This window comes from Giraffa tippelskirchi, chromosome 12 (assembly GCF_054371585.1).
Source record: "Giraffa tippelskirchi isolate mGirTip1 chromosome 12, T2T-mGirTip1v1.2.pri, whole genome shotgun sequence".
Taxonomy (NCBI): Eukaryota; Metazoa; Chordata; class Mammalia; order Artiodactyla; family Giraffidae; genus Giraffa; species Giraffa tippelskirchi.
Genome location: NC_137286.1, coordinates 150,004,085 through 150,024,005, shown reverse-complemented (window position 1 = coordinate 150,024,005; position 19,921 = coordinate 150,004,085). Strand labels below are relative to the sequence as shown.

At 43.7% G+C, this 19,921-nt stretch overlaps 1 protein-coding gene across 5 annotated transcripts in view; it reads right to left on the bottom strand.

The window, feature by feature from the left end:
• UPF3A (UPF3A regulator of nonsense mediated mRNA decay) overlaps positions 1–19,921 on the bottom strand; it is a 41,886-nt gene that overhangs the window by 4,852 nt on the left and 17,113 nt on the right. For 2 of the 5 annotated variants that reach the window (XM_081550959.1, XM_081550960.1), the window contains exons 10-11: positions 18,565–18,711; positions 3,259–3,379 (exon numbers count right to left, since the gene is read on the bottom strand). In XM_081550959.1, the coding sequence (XP_081407085.1) occupies positions 3,299–3,379; positions 18,565–18,711 (228 nt within the window). In that variant the 3' untranslated portion in view covers positions 3,259–3,298. Of the gene's footprint in view, positions 1–3,258; positions 3,380–12,830; positions 13,340–17,722; positions 18,712–19,921 lie in introns of those variants that run through there. The other 3 variants (XM_081550957.1, XM_081550958.1, XR_014071471.1) reach the window with 2 other exon arrangements.

Genomic DNA, 19,921 nt, shown 5'->3' with positions numbered 1-19,921 from the left:
ACCGTGAACTTCCAGATGTTCAAGCTGGTTTTAGAAAAGGCAGAGGAACCAGAGATCAAATTGCCAATATCCGCTGGATCATCGAAAAAGCAAGAGAGTTCCAGACAAACATCTATTTCTGCTTTATTGACTATGCCAAAGCCTTTGACTGTGTGGATCACAATAAACTGTGGAAAATTCTGAAAGAGATAGGAATACCAGACCATCTGACCTGTCTCTTGAGAAACCTGTATGCAGGTCAGGAAGCAACAGTTAGAACTGGACATGGAACAACGGACTGGTTCCAAATAGGAAAAGGAGTACGTCAAGGCTGTATATTGTCACCCTGCTTATTTAACTTATATGCAGAGTACATCATGAGAAACCCTGGGCTGGAAGAAACACGAGCTGGAATCAAGATTGCCGGGAGAAATATCAATAACCTCAGATATGCGGATGACACCACCCTTATGGCAGAAAGTGAAGAAGAACTAAAGAACCTCTTGATAAAAGTGAAAGAGAAGAGTGAAAAATTTGGCTTAAAGCTCAACGTTCAGAAAACTTAAGATCATGGCATCTGGTCCCATCACTTCATGGGAAATAGATGGGGAGACAGTGGAAACAGTGTCAGACTTTATTTTTGGGGGCTCCAGAATCACTGCTGATGGTGACTGCAGCCATGAAATTAAAAGACGCTTACTCCTTGGAAGGAAGGTTATGGCCAACCTAGATAGCATATTTAAAAGCAGAGACATTACTTTGCCAACAAAGGTCCGTCTAGTCAAGGCTATGGTTTTTCCAGTGGTCATGTATGGATGTGAGAGTTGGACGGTGAAGAAAGCTGAGCGCTGAAGAATTGATGCTTTTGAACTGTGGTGTTGGAGAAGACTCTTGAGAGTCCCTTGGACTGCAAGGAGATCCAATCAATCCATCCTAAAAGAGATCAATCCTGGGTGTTCATTGGAAGGTCTGATGTTGAAGCTGAAACTCCAATACTTTGGGCACCTCATGCGAAGGGTTGACTCATTGGAAAAGACCCTAATGCTGGGAAGGATTGGGGACGGGAGGAGAAGGGGACGACAGAGGATGAGATGGTTGGATGGCATCACCGACTCAATGGACATGGGTTTGGGTAGACTCCGGGAGTTGGTGATGGACAGAGAGGCCTGGCGTGCTGCAATTCATGGGGTCGCAAAGAGTCAGACACGACTGAGCGACTGAACTGAACTGATGCTTTTCCAGGTGTTTGGTCTTACAATATGGTGCTTACATGAGTTTAGAAGGTAAGAATGTGGAAGACAACACAGAAGGCTCTCAAGCGGGGGTCGTAAATGAAGTGAAGGACTTTGCCAAGAACAGCAATTCAGATGCAGGACACCCTTGAGGCAACTTGCTTGCCAGAAAACAGGACTTTTAAACTTTTAAGCTAATCTTCTTAGGTGGTAAAAGTTAAGAGAAACTCACATACTCATTCATGCAGACAAGACCTTCACACAGTATCACTTCCCAGGAGTAGTCACTGTACTTATGTATCACTAAAGAGAAGTTCTATGTTTACAAAAGGGCACAAATACATTCTATACAAATGAGGTATTAAACATATTTTTCAGCAATAAGCTTCCATTTAAGGAAGAGAAGTCTGTGGCTCAGGAGAAACAACAGGGCCAGACTCCAGGGAGGTGAGAGGAACATGTTTGGTGATTCTGAAAGCACCTGGACCAACTTTCTGCTTCTACAGTGAGGGCACACAGAGGTCGCAGGGGCTCTGCCAAATGAGAAGGCCTTTCCTAGGGTGTCTTTACACACAGGGTAAGCACTGGAATCCCTTATACAGATCTTTGAATGTGAGGGTATTTTTGTAGGGGAAATTCCTAGAAATGTTTCGAAGGCTATTTGCAACTGAAACTGATGTTTTACTAAACTCTCAAAAACCTGCAGTACTATCACATACCTTATATAGCAACTGTGAGGAATAATTCAATAATTCCCAACTCCCTCATCATCAGAGGATCATTAAACTTCAAATCCCTGCTACTCCTTAGGTGAAAACTGATGTCTCACTATTGTTTTAATGTTCTCTAATGAGAAAGACTGAGTATCTTCCCTTTTATCAGCCACATGTATATCTTTTTTCTAGGATGTACTTGATGCATTTTTCTTAATTATTTGTAAATAGTCTTTGTATATAAAAGAAGTCAGCCATTTTATGGAAACTATCTTCTCAATTTACCATTTGTCTCTTAACTTTATTTGACTTTTTATTTTTTTCCGAAACTACATATTGGGTTGGCCAAAATATTCATTCAGGTTTTCCATAACATATCATGCTGCTGCTGCTGCTAAGTCGCTTCAGTAGTGTCCGACTCTGTGCGACCCCATAGATTGCAGCCCACTAGGCTCCCCCATCCCTGGGATTCTCCAGGCAAGAACACTGGAGTGGGTTGCCATTTCCTTCTCCAATGCATGACAGTGAAAAGTCAAAGTGAAGTCGCTCAGTCGTGTCCGACTTTTAGCGACCTCATGGACTGCAGCCTACCAGGCTCCTCCGTCCATGGGATTTTCCAGGCAAGAGTACTGGAGTGGGGTGCCACTGCCAGGGAAAATCCAAAAGAATTTTTTGGCCAACCCAATACAACTGGTTTACACAAAAATTAGAAACTTAAAACTGTTTCTCTTATGACTGTGTTTTAAATTATGCCTTCTCACTCAAATATTTTTTTAATAACTCAATATTCTTCCTATGATAATGATAACTTCATTCTCTTCTTACATATGTGTATCTTTAATTCTCTGGTATCGAGCCTGTTTTTGACCCCAAATGGATAGTTCTCATCTCAACACTGATTACACATGTAATCAATGACATATAATGTTCTTTTTCTGACATGCAGCATTCTATTTAACAATTACTAAGTTTTGTGATTCTATTCTGGACTCTATTCTATTCTCCACCAGTTATATCTGGTATGCTCTTCTTAGCATGGATCCAACAACTGCTAAAACAGATTCTGTAACTAACATAATTAATACATGTTCATATACCACTATCAACATGGGTATGCATGCTTTTAACGTTTTCACTTAAGAACTCCAAGCACTTTTAAAAAATGCACTCATCATAAAATATTCTCTTAAATGTTAGAAAGTGAGAAATGTTAAAAGCACACAAAAATATATGCAAAGCAATGCTGCTAGAATATCACTGTATAAATTCAGAACAAGTACTTTTAGAACAGGGAAGAAATACAGAACAACATGTTTTTTCATTAGTAGACTTACCAGCTATCTTAGAAGAATTCTTAAAAGGGGTCTTCAAAAATCAGGCAAGTGTACATGGCTTTTTGACTAGACCACAGAAAACAATGTACAGTACATTAAGGACAAAAATGAGAAGTTGAACCTGAAAAAAACAAAAGGAAGGGTAATCAAAATTACTTCACTGTGAAAATCTGTGCCCTCCATAATAGAATTCTGGTAATTCCTCTCACTATCCTGCCCCTTCCAACAGCAACAGAGGTCGGATCCAAAGCCTAGACATTAACTTTAATAAAATGACACCAAAGATTACAGTAGATAACACCCACAACACCACCCTCGTTGAGTTTCAATTTAATGATCCAGTATGGAATTACATAGAGTTCAGTTCAGTTCAGTCGCTCAGTCATGTCCGACTCTATGCGACCACATGAACTGCAGCACGCCAGGCCTCCCTGTCCATCACCAACTCCAGGAGTTTACCCAAACTCATGTCCATTGAGTCGGTGAGGCCATCTAACCATCTCATCCTCTGTCATCCCCTTCTCCTCCTGCCTTCAATCTTTCCTAACATCACGGTCTTTTCAAATGAGTCAGCTCTTTGCATTAGGTGGCCAAAATGTTGGTCCCTTCGCATCAGGAACCAGAGATCAAATCGCCAAAATACTGGAGTTTCAGCTTCAACATCAGTCCTTCCAATGAACACCCAGGACTGATTTTCTTTGGCCAAATTCAGACTTAAATTGAAGAAAGCGGGGAAAACCACTAGACCATTCAGCTATGACCTAAATCAAATCCCTTATGATTCTACATGGAAGTGAGAAATAGATTTAAGGGACTAGATCTGATAGACAGAGTGCCTGATGAACTATGGATGGAGGTTCATGACACTGTAGAGGAGACAGGGATCAAGACCATCCCCAAAGAAAAGAAATGCAAAAAAGTAAAAGGGCTGTCAGAGGAGGCCTTACAAATAGCTGTGAAAAGACCGGAAGCGAAAAGCAAAGGAGAAAAGGAAAGATACACCCATTTGAATGCAAAGTTCCAAAGAATAGCAAGGAGAGATAAGAAAACCTTCCTCAGCAATCAATGCAAAGAAATAGAGGAAAACAATAGAATGGGAAATACTAGAGATCTCTTCAAGACAATTAGAGATACCAAGGGAACATGTCATGCAAAGATGGGCTCAATAAAGGACAGAAATGGTAGGGACCTAACAGAAGCAGAAGATATTAACAAGAGGTGGCAAGAATACACAGAAGAACTGTACAGAAAAGATCTTCACGACCCAGATAATCACGATGGTGTGATCACTCACCTAGAGCCAGACATCCTGGAATGTGAAGTCAAGTGGGCCTTAGGAAGCATCACTACAAACAAAGCTAGTGGAGGTGATGTAATTCCAGTTGAGCTATTTCAAATCCTGAAAGATGCTGCTGTGAAAGTGCTGCACTCAATATGTCAGCAAATATGGAAAACTCAGCAGTGGCCACAGGACTGGAAAAGGTCAGTTTTCATTCCAATCCCAAAGAAAGGCAATGCCAAAGAATGCTCAAACTACCGCACAATTGCACTCATCTCACACGCTAGTAAAGTAATGCTCAAAATTCTCCAAGCCAGGCTTCAGCAATATGTGAACCGTGAACTTCCAAACGCTCAGCTGGTTTTAGAAAAGGCGGAGGAACCACAGATCAAACTGCCAACATCCGATGGATCATCGAAAAAGCAAGAGAGTTCCAGAAAAACATCAATTTCTGCTTTATTGACTATGCCAGAGCCTTTGACTGTGTGGATCACAATAAACTGTGGAAAACTCTGAAAGAGATGGGACTACCGGACCATCTGACCTGCCTCTTGAGAAATCTGTATGCAGGTCAGGAAGCAACAGTTAGAACTGGACATGGAACAACAGACTGGTTCCAGATAGGAAAAGGAGTACGTCAAGGCTGTATATTGTCATCCTGCTTATTTAACTTCTCTGCAGAGTACATCATGAGAAACGCTGGGCTGGAGGGAGCACAAGCTGGAATCAAGCCGGGAGAAAGATCAATAACCACAGATATGCGGATGACACCACCCTTATGGCAGAAAGTGAAGAAGAACTAAAGAACCTCTTGATGAAAGTGAAAGAGGAAAGTGAAAAAGTTGGCTTAAAACTCAACATTCAGAAAACTAAGATCATGGCATCCAGTCCCATCACTTCATGGCAAACAGATGGGGAAACAGCGGCTGACTTTATTTTTCTGGGCTCCAAAATCACTGCAGATGGTGATCGCAGCCATGAAATTAAAAGACACTTACTCCTTGGAAGGAAAGTTATGACCAACCTAGACAGCATATTAAAAAGCAGAGACATTACTTTGTCAAGAAAGCTCCGTCTAGTCAAGGATATGGTTTTTCCAGTTCAGTTTAGTTCAGTCGCTTGGTCGTGTCTGACTCTTTGCGACCCCATGAAACGCAGCACGCCAGGCCTCCCTGTCCATGACCAACTAATTCCCTGAGTCCATCCAAACCCATGTCCATCGAGTTGGTAATGCCATGCAGCCATCTCATCCTCTGTCGTCCCCTTCTCCTCCTGCCCTCAATCTTTCCCAGCATCAGGGTCTTTTCCAGTGAGTCAGCTCTTCGCATCAAGTGGCCAAAGTATTGGAGTTTCAGCTTCAACGTCAGTCCTTCCAGTGAACACCCAGGACTGATCTCCTTTACGATGGACTGGTTGGATCTCCTTGCAGTCCAAGGGACTCTCAAGAGTCTTCTCCAACACCACAGTTCAAAAGCATCAATTCTCTGGCGCTCAGCTTTGTTTATAGTCCAACTTCACATCCATACATGCTGCTAAGTCACTTCAGTCGTGTCCGACTCTGTGCGACCCCATAGACGGTAGCCCACCAGGCTCCCCCGTCCCTGGGATTCTCTAGGCAAGAACACTGGAGTGGGTTGCCATTTCCTTCTCCAATGCATAAAAGTGAAAAGTGAAAGTGAAGCCGCTCAGTCATGTCCAACCTTTAGCGACCCCATGGACTGCAGCCTACCAGGCTTCTCCATCCATGGGAGTTTCCAGGCAAGAGTACTGGAGTGGGTTGCCATTTCCTTCTCCACACCCATACATGACCACTGGAAAAACCATAGCCTTGACTAGATGGACTTTTGTTGACAAAGTAATGTCTCTGCTTTTTAATATGCTGTTTAGGTAGGTCATAAGTTTTCTTCCAAAGAATAAGCGTCTTTCAATTTCATAGCTGCAATCACCATCTGCAGTGATTTTGGAGCCCAGAAAAATAAAGTCAGCCACTGTTTCCACTGTTTCCCCATCTATTTCCCATGAAATGATGGGACCAGATGCCATGATCTTAAGTTTTCTGAATGTTGAGCTTTAAGCCAACTTTTTCACTCTTCTCTTTCACTTTCATCAAGAGGTTCTTTACTTCTTCTTCACTTTCTGCCATAAGGGTGGTGTCATCCGCATATCTGTGGTTACTGATCTTTCTCCCGACAATCTTGATTCCAGCTTGTGCTTCCTCCAGCCCAGCGTTTCTCATGATGTACTCTGCAGAGAAGTTAAATAAGCAGGGTGACAATATACAGCCTTGACGTACTCCTTTTCCTATCTGGAACCAGTCTGTTGTTCCATGTCCAGTTCTAACTGTTGCTTCCTGACCTGCATACAGGTTTCTCAAGAGGCAAGTCAGGTGGTCTGGTATTCCCATCTCTTTCAGAATTTTCCACAGTTTATTGTGATCCATACAGTCAAAAGCGCTGGCATAGTCAATAAAGCAAAAATAGATGTTTTTCTGGAACTCTCTTGCTTTTTCGATGATCCATCGGATGTTGGCAGTTTGATCTCTGGTTCCTCTGCCTTTTCTAAAACTAGCTGAGCATCTGGAAGTTCACGGTTCACGTATTGCTGAAGCCTGGCTTGGAGAATTTTGAGCATTACTTTACTAGCGTGTGAGATGAGTGCAACTGTGCGGTAGTTTGAGCATTCTTTGGCATTGCCTTTCTTTGGGATTGGAATGAAAACTGACCTTTTCCAGTCCTGTGGCCACTGCTGAGTTTTCCATATTTGCTGACATATTGAGTGCAGCACTTTCACAGCAGCATCTTTCAGGATTTGAAATAGCTCAACTGGAATTACATCACCTCCACTAGCTTTGTTTGTAGTGATGCTTCCTAAGGCCCACTTGACTTCACATTCCAGGATGTCTGGCTCTAGGTGAGTGATCACACCATCGTGATTATCTGGGTCGTGAAGATCTTTTCTGTACAGTTCTTCTGTGTATTCTTGCCACCTCTTGTTAATATCTTCTGCTTCTGTTAGGTCCCTACCATTTCTGTCCTTTATTGAGCCCATCTTTGCATGACATGTTCCCTTGGTATCTCTAATTGTCTTGAAGAGATCTCTAGTATTTCCCATTCTATTGTTTTCCTCTATTTCTTTGCACTGATTACTGAGGAACGTTTTCTTATCTCTTCTTGCTATTCTTTGGAACTCTGCATTCAAATGTGTATATCTTTCCTTTTCTCCTTTGCTTTTCGCTTCCTGTCTTTTCACAGCTATTTGTAAGGCCTCCTCAGACAGCCATTTTGCTTTTGCATTTCTTTTCCTTGGGGATGGTCTTGATTCCTGTCTCCTGGACAATGTCACAAACCTGACAGAATGTGGTCCACTGGAGAAGGGAATGGCAACCCACTTCAGTATTCTTGCCTTGAGAACCCCATGAAGAGTATGAAAAGGCAAAAAGATAGGACACTGAAAGATGAACTCCCCAGGTCAGTAGGTGCCCACTATGCTACTGGAGATCACTGGAGAAATAACTACAGAAAGAATGAAGGGATGGATCCAAAGCAAAAACAACACCCAGTTGTGAATAGGACTGGTGATAGAAGCAAGATTCGATGCTGTAAAGAGCAATATTGCACAGGAACCTGGAATGTTAGGTCCATGAATCAGGGCAAACTAGAAGTGGTCAAATAGGAGATGAGAAGAGTGAACATCGACATTCTAGGAATCAGTGAACTAAGATGGAATGGAATGGGTGAATTCAACTAGGATGACCATTATATCTACTACTGCGGGCAGGAATCCCTTAGATGAAACGGAGTAGCCATCACAGTCAACAGAAGAGTCCGAAATTCAGTACTTGGATGCAATCTCAAAAACGACAGAATGATCTCTGTTCGTTTCCAAGACAAACCATTCAGTATCACGGTAATTCAAGTCTATGTCCCAACCAGTAACGCCAAAGGAGCTGAAGTTGAACAGTTCTATGAAGACCTACAAGACCTTCTAAAACTAACACCCCAAAAAGATGTCCTTTTCATGATAGGGGACTGGAATGCAAAAGTAGGAAGTCAAGAAACACCTGGAGTAACAGGCAAATTTGGCCTTGGAGTACAGATTGAAGCAGGGCAAAGGCTAATAGAGTTCTGCCAAGAGAACGCACTGGTCATAGCAAACATCCTCTTCCAACAACACAAGAGAATACTCTACACGTGGACATCACCAGATGGTCAACACCGAAATCAGATTGATTATATTCTTTGCAGCCAAAGATGGAGAAGCTCTATACAGTCAGCAAAAACAAGACCGGGAGCTGACTGTGGCTCCGATCATGAACTCCTTATTGCCAAATTCAGACTGAAATTGAAGAAAGGGGAGAAAACCACTAGACCATTCAGGTATGACCTAAATCAAATCCCTTATGACTATACAGTAGAAGTGAGAAATAGATTTAAAGGACTAGATCTGATAGAGTGCCTGATGAACTATGGTTTTTCCAGTAGTCATGTATATACAGAGTACATCACGCAAAATGCTGGGCTGGATGAATCATAAGTTAGAATCAAGACTGCCAGAGAAATATCAACCACCTCAGATATACAGATGATACCACTACTCTAATAGCAGAAAGCAAAGAGGAACTAAAGAGTTTCTTGATGAGGGTGAAAGAGAAGAGTGAAAAAGCTGGCTTGAAACTCAACAGTCAAAAAACTAAGATCATGACATCTAGTCCCATCCCTTCATGGTAAATAGGAGAAAAAGTGGAAGCTGTGACAGATTTTATTTTCTTGGGCATCAAAATCACTGCGGATGGTGAATGCAGCCATTAAAGTACTAGGCTGGTGCAAAAGTGTTGTTTTGCATTGTTAAACTTTGCTGTTTGATATTGGAATACATTCTTAAATACACGTGGTCACAATATACATCATTTTTACATACATTTCTCACTTTATGGCTTTTTTTGCTAATGACATTACTTGCTGTTTATTTTAGACTAGGGAAATGACGTTAAGACAAAAGGCGAATTCAAATGGTTTTTTTATTCGAGTTCAAAATGGGTCATAAAGTGCGCCAGAGACAATTCGTAGCATCAACAATGTATTTGGTCCAGAATCTGCTAACAAAACTAGAGTGCAGTGGTGGTTCAAGAAGTTTTGCAAAGGAGACAAGAGCCTTGAAGATGAGGAGTGCAGTGGCCGGTCACCAAAGTTGACAATGATCAATTGAGACGATCATCGAACCTGATCCTCTTACAACTGCACAAGAAGTTGCCAAAAAACTCAACATCAACCATTCTACAGTTGTTCAGAATTTGAAGCAAATGGGAAAGGTGAAAAGGCTTGATAAGTGGCCAGCCCATCAACTGAGCACAAATCAAAAGAAATCATCATTTTGAAGTGTCGTCTTCTTTTATTCTATCCAACAATGACTCATTTCTCCATCAGATTATGATGTGAGACAAAAAGTAGATTTTATACAACGATCAACGATGACCAGCTCAGTGGTTGGACTGAGAAGAAGCTCCAAAGCACTTCCCAAAGCCAAACTTGCACCAAGAAAAAGGTCACGGTCATCGTTTGGTGGTTTGCTGCCCATCTGATCCACTATAGCTTTCTGAATCCCGGCAAAATCATTACATCTGAGATGTATGCTTAGCAAATTCATGAGATGCACCCCAAACTGCAATACCTGCAGCTGGCACTGGTCAACAGAAAGGGCCCACTTCTTCTCCACAACAATGATCAACCACATGTCACACAACCAATGCTTCAGAAGTTGAGTGAACTGGGCTAGGAAGTTTTGCATCATCCATCATATTCACCTGACCTCTCGCCAACCGACTACCACTTCTTCAAGCATCTCAACAACTTTTTGCAGGGAAAATGCTTCCACAACCAGCAGGAGGCAAAAATGCTTGCCAAGAATTCGTCGAATCCTGAAGCATGGATTTTTACGCTTCAGGAATAAGCAAACTTTACAGTTGAGGAAATTCAAACCTAGACATTAATAACTTACTCAAGGTCAGGCAAATAGTCAGCATCTGATGAAGGACCACAATAATGTTCTGCTATCTATCCAGGGTTCTTTCTCAAATACCTCAACCAAATTAATATAGCAGAATTTAGGAAGATCTTGATGGAGAAGGCAATGGCACCCCACTCCAGTACTCTTGCCTGGGAAACCCCATGGACGGAGGAGCCTGGTAGGCTGCAGCCCGTGGGGTCGCGAAGAGTCGGACACGACTGAGCGACTTCACTTTCACTTTTCACTTTCATGCACTGGAGGAGGAAATGACAACCCACTCCAGTATTCTTGCCTGGAGAATCCCAGGGACGGAGGAGCCTGGTGGGCTGCCGTCTATGGGGTCGCACAGAGTCGGACACGACTGACGCGACTTAGCAGCAGCAGCAGCAGCAGTAGTAAGATCTTGAAAAGCCAGTAAATGGGCCAAAAGCAATTACATGAAATTTATCAAACATTCAGAAGAACCCCTGGAGAAGGAAACAGCAACCCACTTCAGTATTCTTGCCTGGCAGGCTACAGTCCATGGGGTCCCAGAGTCCGACATGACTTAGCGACTAAACAACAACGTATATACACAACAGCACTGCTCTATATCTTTGCTGTTTTAAAAATATTAGAGAAGTTTTAGGTTTAAAAAAAATTGAACAGAAAGTTCTGTGTTCTCATATATCTCCTTTCCTCCTCTGCACATCATTTCTATTATTAACACTCCGTATTAAGGTGGTAAATTTGTTACAACCAATAAACAAATATGTTATTGTTAACTAAAGTCCATAGTATACAACAAGCATCACTCCAGTATGTTATGCAGCTCAAATGCGTTTTCACAAATATATCCCGTCATGTATCTATTACAGACCCACACACACTAATTTCACTGTTGTAACAATTCCCTGTGTTCCTCACAACCACTGTCTCTGTAGTTTAGCTTTTCTGTATACATTTTTAAAAACTGTGATAAAATACAACATAAACTTTACCATTCTTCTTACCACTTTAAAAATGAATATACCATTCAACTTACCATTTTTAAATGCATAATCTTGTGGCATTAAGTACATTCACAATGTTGTATGGCTGTTTCCATTATCCATTTCCAAAATCTTCATCATCACAAACAGAAATTCTATACCCATTCAACAATTCCCTCTTTGAGAGGAATCATAAAATATTGGGGGTTTTGTGCCTGGCTTTTTTTACTTAGCATGTATATACTGAAGCATACATCATAATTTCATTTTTTCAAGGATATGCAGCAGTCCACTGTATACACAACTTTTTTCCCCACTCATCTGTTGACAGTCATTTAGATTGTTACCTCCTTTGGCTACTCTGGTTGAACAAAAACTATGCTGTGCTTAGTCACTCAGTCCTGTCCGACTCCTTGCCACCCCATGGACTGCAGCCCGCCAGGCTCCTCTGTCCATGGGATTCTCCAGGCAAGAACACTGGCGTGGGTTGCCATGCCCTCCTCCAGGAGATCTTCCCAACCCAGGGATCGAACCCAGGTCTCCTGTATTGCAGCCAGATTCTTTCCTCACTGAGCCACCAGAGAAACCCTCTTTTTGGCTACTCTGAATAAGGCTGCTATGGACACTGGTGTACAAGTACCTGGGTCTCTGCTTTCAATTCTTTGGAATTTATACCTAGGAGGGGAACTGCTGGATCATACTGGTAACTTCAAACGGTAATTTCTAAACCATTTTCCATAGCTGATAGCCGCATCATTTCACTTCCCAGCCAGCAAATTAGGACTGTTACAATTTCTCCAAGTCGTCATCAACACTTTGGAATTTTTTTTTTTTTTTTTTACCAGTATTAGCGAGGGGGAAGAGGTATCGCATGCTGGTTTCCATTTTCACAACGCTGATAGCTAAGGGCCATCCTTCGATGTGCTCTGGGGCCATCTGCACATCTCAGGAGAAATACCCACTGAAGTCCTTTGCCCACTTTTAAACGGCTTTTTGTTTCTGAGTTATCAGATACAGATTACCCGACTCCGCGGGTTGCCCCCTGACTTCCAAGCGGCAGTAATGACAAAGCCCACGCAGCCGAGGGGCAGAGGAAACCGCCTCCAGAACGAGGAGCTCGTGGGCCCGGGTTCCGTCACCCCTGCGCGGTTTGAAACAAAACGTTTCCGACCTCGGGCGGGATGACGCACGGCTCCCGCCCCAAGCCCCGCGGCCCCACCCGGCCCGCGGCCGCGCCCGGGGCCCTCGTCGGCGGCAGGCCCAAGCCTCCTTGGGGCGGCGGTCCGGGGACGGCCCTCCCCGCCCGCCGCGCTTCTCACCAGCGGGCCGCGGCCGGCGTCCGGGCCGGGAAAGAGGGGGGAAGCTCGCGGTCCCGGTGGCTTCGCCAAGGCCTGCGGCGCGGGGGCCTCCCGAATGGCGGCCAGGCGCAGGCGCGGCTCCGGACGCGCGAACGTGCGCGCGGCCCCAGGACGGGCGGGCGCGCGCTCACGCGACTTTGGCGCCGCGCCCCCTGCGCAGACCAATCAGATCGCTGGTCTCAGGCGCCCCTGCGGAGCGCGGCGGCCCCCGGCGGCCCTCCCGCGCCCGGAAGTGACGCGCCTCCCGCCCCGGCCCCGCCCCGAAGCTCCGGGAGCCGGCGGTGCTGGAGCTGGTCTCCGCTGTCCGCGCGCTAACCCTAACCCTTTGTGCTTCCCGCGGGGTCGAGCGCCCGGCTACTGAGTCCTGGGTTTATTTCTGCCTTTGGCCGAGTTCTTTCCCGTTGACAGCTCCTGAGTGCCCGGCCGCGACGGAGCTGCGCGAGGAGGAAAGCGGCTGGCCGCTGGGTTCCCTGTGAGAACAGACGGCATCCATTACCTCAGTTGCAGGCATCTCTAGTCTATTCCTTTATTTTTTATTTTATCCTCACTTTCATACCAAATTCTGAATATTGTCTGTTCTTTTAATTTCTGGAAATAGTCTAACTTTAAATAGTAACGGGTTCATTCTAGGAAATCTTCAGGTTTTTGTTTTTGTAGCAAAATGATCCATACATTTGACCGGACTTAATAGCTTTAAAAGAAAACTTTTCAGACTTCCCTGGTGGTCCAGTATGTGCGCTTCCGGGTGGCTCAGCTGGTAAAGAATCCGCCTGCAGTGCGAGAGACCTGGGTTCAATCCCTGGGTCGGGAAGATCCCCTGAAGAAGGGAACGGCTACCCACTCCAGTTTTCTGGCCTGGAGAATTCCATGGACTTAATAGTCCATGGGGTCACAAAGAGTCGGACAGGACTGAGCGACTTTCACTTTCACACATAATTAAAGGCTTTAAAATTTTTCAGTTGTCTTTTACCTGAGCTCTGTGGACTCCTCCCAGATGGAGGCACCTGTCGGCTTGAGGAGTACCTCCCTAGATGCCCTGTGCCAAACTCGAACTTCACTTGGCCGCCACTGAATTTACGATGTCCAGTTGAGTGAACAACTAGAACTGACGTTTAAACCACCACGCTCTCCATAAATTCAGCCCACCCCAGCGCTCCCTAATTTCTTGTTTAGAACCCGACACTGGGAACCCATGCCTGCATGTGCTCCCCTCAGGTTTGTAGGCGTGAGTTAGTAAACCCGCTCGTTCTCGTTCGTTTGGTTGGAAGCGGCTTCCTCTAGACGTCGACTTTGTTACTGGCTACTTCAGATCTGAGATGGTGGTGGGGAGGGGGAGCAGAAGAAAACCAGCTTCCTTGGTGAGGGGAATGGCATGGGGGGGTGGCGCTCAGGTGGGTGTCTGTGGGTCTGCTGAAGCCGGCTAAGGACCTCAGTTCTGATACATAGTCTCATTCTTTCCAGATTATTGACCCAACTTCCACACAGGCATTTTGTGGCTATTTCAACCCTGTGATTGTAAGACATAAATTATTTTATTATCTGCCTAGCAAGTCCCAATTCTTATGTCTATAGTGGGAACAGTTTAGACACTGTGTTTGCTGTTTGAAAACTTTCAGTGCTATTAGAAATTGCTGCTCTGCCTACAATCCTGAATTCCTTTTCCCTTTCACACTGTTCTGTGGCAGTGCCAACGCAGCTTCTTCAAACCTGGCCCTTGATGAATAGTTTGTTTTAGGTGACCACAGTAATTAGCCATTTTCCACCACAGGGAATAGGCTGCTAGATTCTCATCCCTGAATATTAGTGGAATTTTTACTCAGGGCCATGTAACTTATCTCCCCAAATTTCCTTTCTCCAAATTTCCTTACTCCCCAGTTCATCAGTTTTCCTTTGAAATTCTTGGTTTTAAGCAAAAGAAACCAATTCTAGCTGACTTAAGCAGAAGAAAGAACTTACTGGGAGCATCTCAAACAGCTCAGAGTCAGCTGGAAGCCGGGAGTACCAGCAGTTCTGAGGCAGGGCTTGAGGATGCATTTCTAATAAACCCCCAGGAGCTGCTGAGGCCTGGGGGGACACTCTCTGAAAATCATCACAGCAGAGCAACAAAGTTTCTCATGCATTCAAACCAAAAGAAACAGACACAGTGACTCAGACTGCTTTAGCAACAAGACTTGTCCCTTGTCCGCAGGGAGGGGAGTCCAGGGTGAGCTGCTGCAGCACAGCCACCAGGACCCCATGGCCTTTCCACCTCTGCTCTGAGTGCACAGCTTGGGCCTCCTTGGTCACTTAGGTGATAGTTTCTGCCAATAATATCGAATTGCTCCATTTTATGTTTATGGCAAGAAGATTGTGAAGAAAATTTAATGCTGGATTATTGTTGCTGTTCAGTCGCCCAGTCGTGTCCGACTCTTTGTGACCCCATGGACTGCAGCACACCAGGCCTCCCTGTCCCTCACTACCTCCTGGAGTTTGCCCAAGTTCATGCTCATTGCAGCGGTGATGCTGTCCAGCCATCCCATCCTCTGACACCCTCTTCTCCTTCTGCCCACAGTCTTTCCCAGCATTAGGGACTTTTCCAATGAGTCGTCTGTTTGCATCAGATGACCAAAATACAGGAGCTTCAGCATCAGTCCTTCCAGTGAATATTCAGGGTTGATCTCCCTTAAGATTGACTGGTTTGCTCTCCTTGCTGCAACTTTCAGGAGTCTACTCCAGCATCACAGTTCAAAGACATCAAATGTTGGCAGAGTAACGTCTCTGCTTTTCAACACACTGTCTAGGTTTGTCATCGCTTTCCTGCCAAGAAGCAACTGTCTTCTGATTTCATGGCTGCAGTCACTGTCCGCAGATTTTGGAGCCCAAAAAGAGGAAATTTCTCACTACTTCCACCTTTTCCCCTTCTATTTGCTATGCAGTAATGGGGCTGGATGCCATGATGTTAGTTTTTTAAATATTTAGTCTTAAGCCAGATTACTGACAGCCTAATATATAAAAATTTTATCTTCTGAAAAGTTATTCCTTTGAGGATCTGATGAAAGCTTATATAGACCATTCCACAGAAGTGTACAATATGTTTTTTCATAATATCATGATCCCAATTTATGGAAGCTACGGATGGTCAGAAGGACAACAGTGTCACAAGAGCACCCAACAGATTTTGGGTTAAGAATTCCTGATTTAGGGGGACTGATTTTGCCATTTGTGATGTGGAGGATTTGATGAAGCCGGTGAGCCTTCAGGGGTTTCCATTCCTTTTATGGGAAAGGAAGAGTATTGAGGCCTTTGAAGTCGGGGGCTGGTCTGCTCTGCTCACCACTGTGGCCGACGCCTGGAGAAGTGCCTTCCACACAGAGGCACATGGTGACCTCTTGATGAGCAAATGTGTCACTCCATTCCGCCACTTTTTCTTATTGCTAATCGAAGCATAGTTGATGTACAGTATTACATCAGTTACATTATCATTACAATAATATTACATAAGTTACAGGTGTGCAACATAGTGGTTCATAACTTTTAAAGGTTATATTCCATTCATAGTTACTATCAATGCTGGGTATATTCCTTGTGTTGTACAATACGTCCTTGTAGCTTCGATGGTTTGCACACCACAGTTGGCACCTCTTAACCGACTACCCCTGTCTTGTCCCTCCTTCCCCTGCTCTCCCCACTGGTAACGGCTAAACTGTTCTCTGTATCTGTGAGTCGTTCTTTGTTGTTGTTTCATTCACTAGTGTTCTGTTTTAGATCCTACATATAAGTGATATCATATCGTATTTATCTTTGTCTGAGTTATTTCACTTAACATAATGCCCTTGAAGTCCATCCATGTTGCTGCAAATGGAAAAATTTCCTTCTTTTTTATGGCTGAGCAGTATTCCACTCCAGTGTTCTTGCCTGGAGAATCTCAGGGACGGGGGAGCCTGGTGGGCTGCCGTCTATGGGGTCGCACAGAGTCGGACACGACTGAAGCGCCTTAGCAGCAGTATTCCACTGGGTATGTACACCCCTTCTTCTTTGTCCACTCTTCTGTTGATGGACACTCAGGCTGCTTCCACGCCTTGGCAACTGTAAATAATGCTGCTGTGACCATTGGGGTGCAGGTATCTTTTGAATTAGTGTTTTCTGATTTTTCAGATTTATACCCAGGAGTAGAATTGTGTGGTGAGGTTATTACTCTGACAGCTAAAAGGAACATATGTTTATATATTCTTGTGCTTAAACATTTTGCTTTAATTTTGACAACAGTAAACATCAATAGCTGATAAAAAAAGTCCTTTGTGGTTGTTAATAATTCTTAAGAACGCAAAGTGTTCCTTAAACCAAAACGTATAACAACCATTCCTTTAAACCATGGATCTTGAAAATGAACCCTAACAGACTGTGGTCCACAGGCCAAATATTGAATGTTCCTGTTTTTATAAATTAAGTTTTATAGGAACACAGCCCTACCCATTCATTTTTCTATTGTAAATGTATTCAAAGGTGGCTTTTTCCACTATGACGGCAGAGTTTAATAGTTGTTACACAAACCTTATTGCCTGTAAAATCTCAAGTGTTTACTATCTAGCTCTTTTCAGCCAGAGTTGCAGCTGCTGGGTCACCTGACCTCACTGAATCCACAGCAAGCCCTCCTCTCCCCATCCCCACCTACAGCTCAGCAGTGCTGGCAGACTGACTGCCCAACAGGCGTGGAGCTTTTTCATAACAAATCTCAGTTTCCTGATAAATATTTTATATGTTATAAGGAATAGATATAATCAAAATATTCAGATGATTACAGCTACATTTTAAAAAGCAGTTTTTTTTATCACATAACATTCTACATAGGAAAAGTATCATAACTGGAGTTCAAATTCATAGCAACTTAAATTTTTATTTAATAAATGGTACAAAGCACAGTGCCAAAAACATTAACATTTAAAATTTCACCGAAAGAAAAAACACTATAGAATACACAGTTGCAAAAAGCTACATTAAGTTATTTAAAACTGCCTCAGGCTGCAAAAAGAAAAAAACCCAATGCCATATCTAAGTTATCCCTCTCTCAAAATAATGCATGTTATAAACCATGAGCACCCCATCAAAAGAATGGAACTGTTTTTGTTAATTCAGTGGCCACATTGTTAAAAGGGCAACAATTAGACCTTTGGGGCTTTGTATACAGAGTTAGAGTTCCTATCAGAGGGACAGCAGCACCACAGCCTTAGTGAATCCTTATGAAAGAAGGTACATAAATGACTGAATTACAAGAGTTACAAGGAATGAGAGCTGCTCACTTCCCAGAAACTACAGCTCACAGAAAACCAACAAAGGCACGAGATACAGATCATTTACTTATGAATGTGTAAACCTCAAAGTCCACGTTATCCCTACAACATGTTGAAAGTGCTTCAGAATTCACACAATATTAGTTTTCTTTTGGTTCTGGTTAAATTATATATACCAGTTTATAACAGAAATGGGAAAATCTGTAACTCTGTTCAAAGTTTTAAAAGATTACTTAAGAATGGTTTCTTGTATTTCTATGGCACCTTTATAGCTCTGGTTTCTCATTTCTTCATGAGGAGTAAATTCAGCGTGCAGGCTTTATCCCAGGCTAATTTATACACTTCCGGAAGGAACGCCCTCTTGAATCCACAGAGTGTTGAGGCGGGGAGCCCCCACCCACGTCACCAACATGCATGTCGCCCCTCACCTCCTCGTCGCTCCTCTCGGCTAAAGCCACCATTGAGTCTTCCGCCTCAGCCCTCCTCCTGTCGCGGCGCTCCTCCGGGTGTCTTCCATCACAGTCACGGGCTGGGATGCGAGCGCGGGGCTGGTACAGCTGCAAGCCTGGTCGGTCCTGCCAGGACAGAAGGCGTGTTACTCTTCCAAGGGCCAGAAACACAGGTTGGGGCAACAGCTCTATCTATTTTAGGCCCTGATCATCCTAATTATCTAAAGAAAATCAGTCTAGCAGGTAAAAATCAGCCTTTTTCATAGAACTATCTCAGAAACTAGGCATTTTGATATTTTAAAATAGGCCATGAAAAAGAGTATTCCAAATAAATTGAAAGTAAAGTTAGTCTCTGAGAAAGTGTTATTGCTCAAACCTAGACCACTCTGTGGAATTGGTACAATCATGGCATCCCCTCCTATTTTGAAAGCTGAAAACTCAAACACATTCATCACAACCCCTCAAACTCACCATGCACAGTGGATGCAAAATCGGAAACAAAGTAAGACATGGCCTTTGAGCTATGAACTGAGCAGTCACACACATTTGTAATAAGCTACTGTTTCTGTGTAGCTTATTCCACAACTGTCCCCTTTATAGAAAATACTAACCAGTCATCATACTAAACTCTTAGAGGTGGTGGGATAAAAACATGACTGGATAAAGTACATGAAATGAAATAAAACTGCTTCAGGGCATGAGAAAGCAAAGCCAGGGAAGGACAAAGCGATTCTGCAGGACCGTCGCGGAGGCCAGTCCCACGGGGGCACCTGGGGGACAGTGTGACTCCAGGGCTCACCACTCACCCTAACCCACCCCTGGGCCGTGTGTGTGGTCCCCACAGTCACTACCATGGGGTTTACCAGAATGTCCTTTTCCTTAATATCAGCCTGGCCAGCAAGAAGAGTGGGAAAGAGCTTGGCAGGCCTGTGTAGCCTATCACGCTCTTTCCCATGCTCTTGGATCAGAAAAATTAATGCTGCTAAAACGGCCACACTAGCCAAAGCAATCTACAGAGGTGATGCAATCCCTATCAAAATACCCATGATATTTCTCACAGAACTAGAATAAATAATCCTTAAATTTATATAGAACCACAAACAGCCTAGAACTGCCCAAGCAATCCTGACATAAAACAAAAAGCTGAAGGTGTAACCCTTTCAGATGTCAGACTATACTACAGTAATCAAAACATTCTAGTAAAAAATCAGACATATGGATCAATGGGATAGAGTAGAAAGCCCAGAAATAAACCCACACATCCACAATTAATTAAGCCAAAGGAAGCAAGAATATACAATGGAGAAAAGACAGTCTCAGCAGCAAGGGGTGTTGG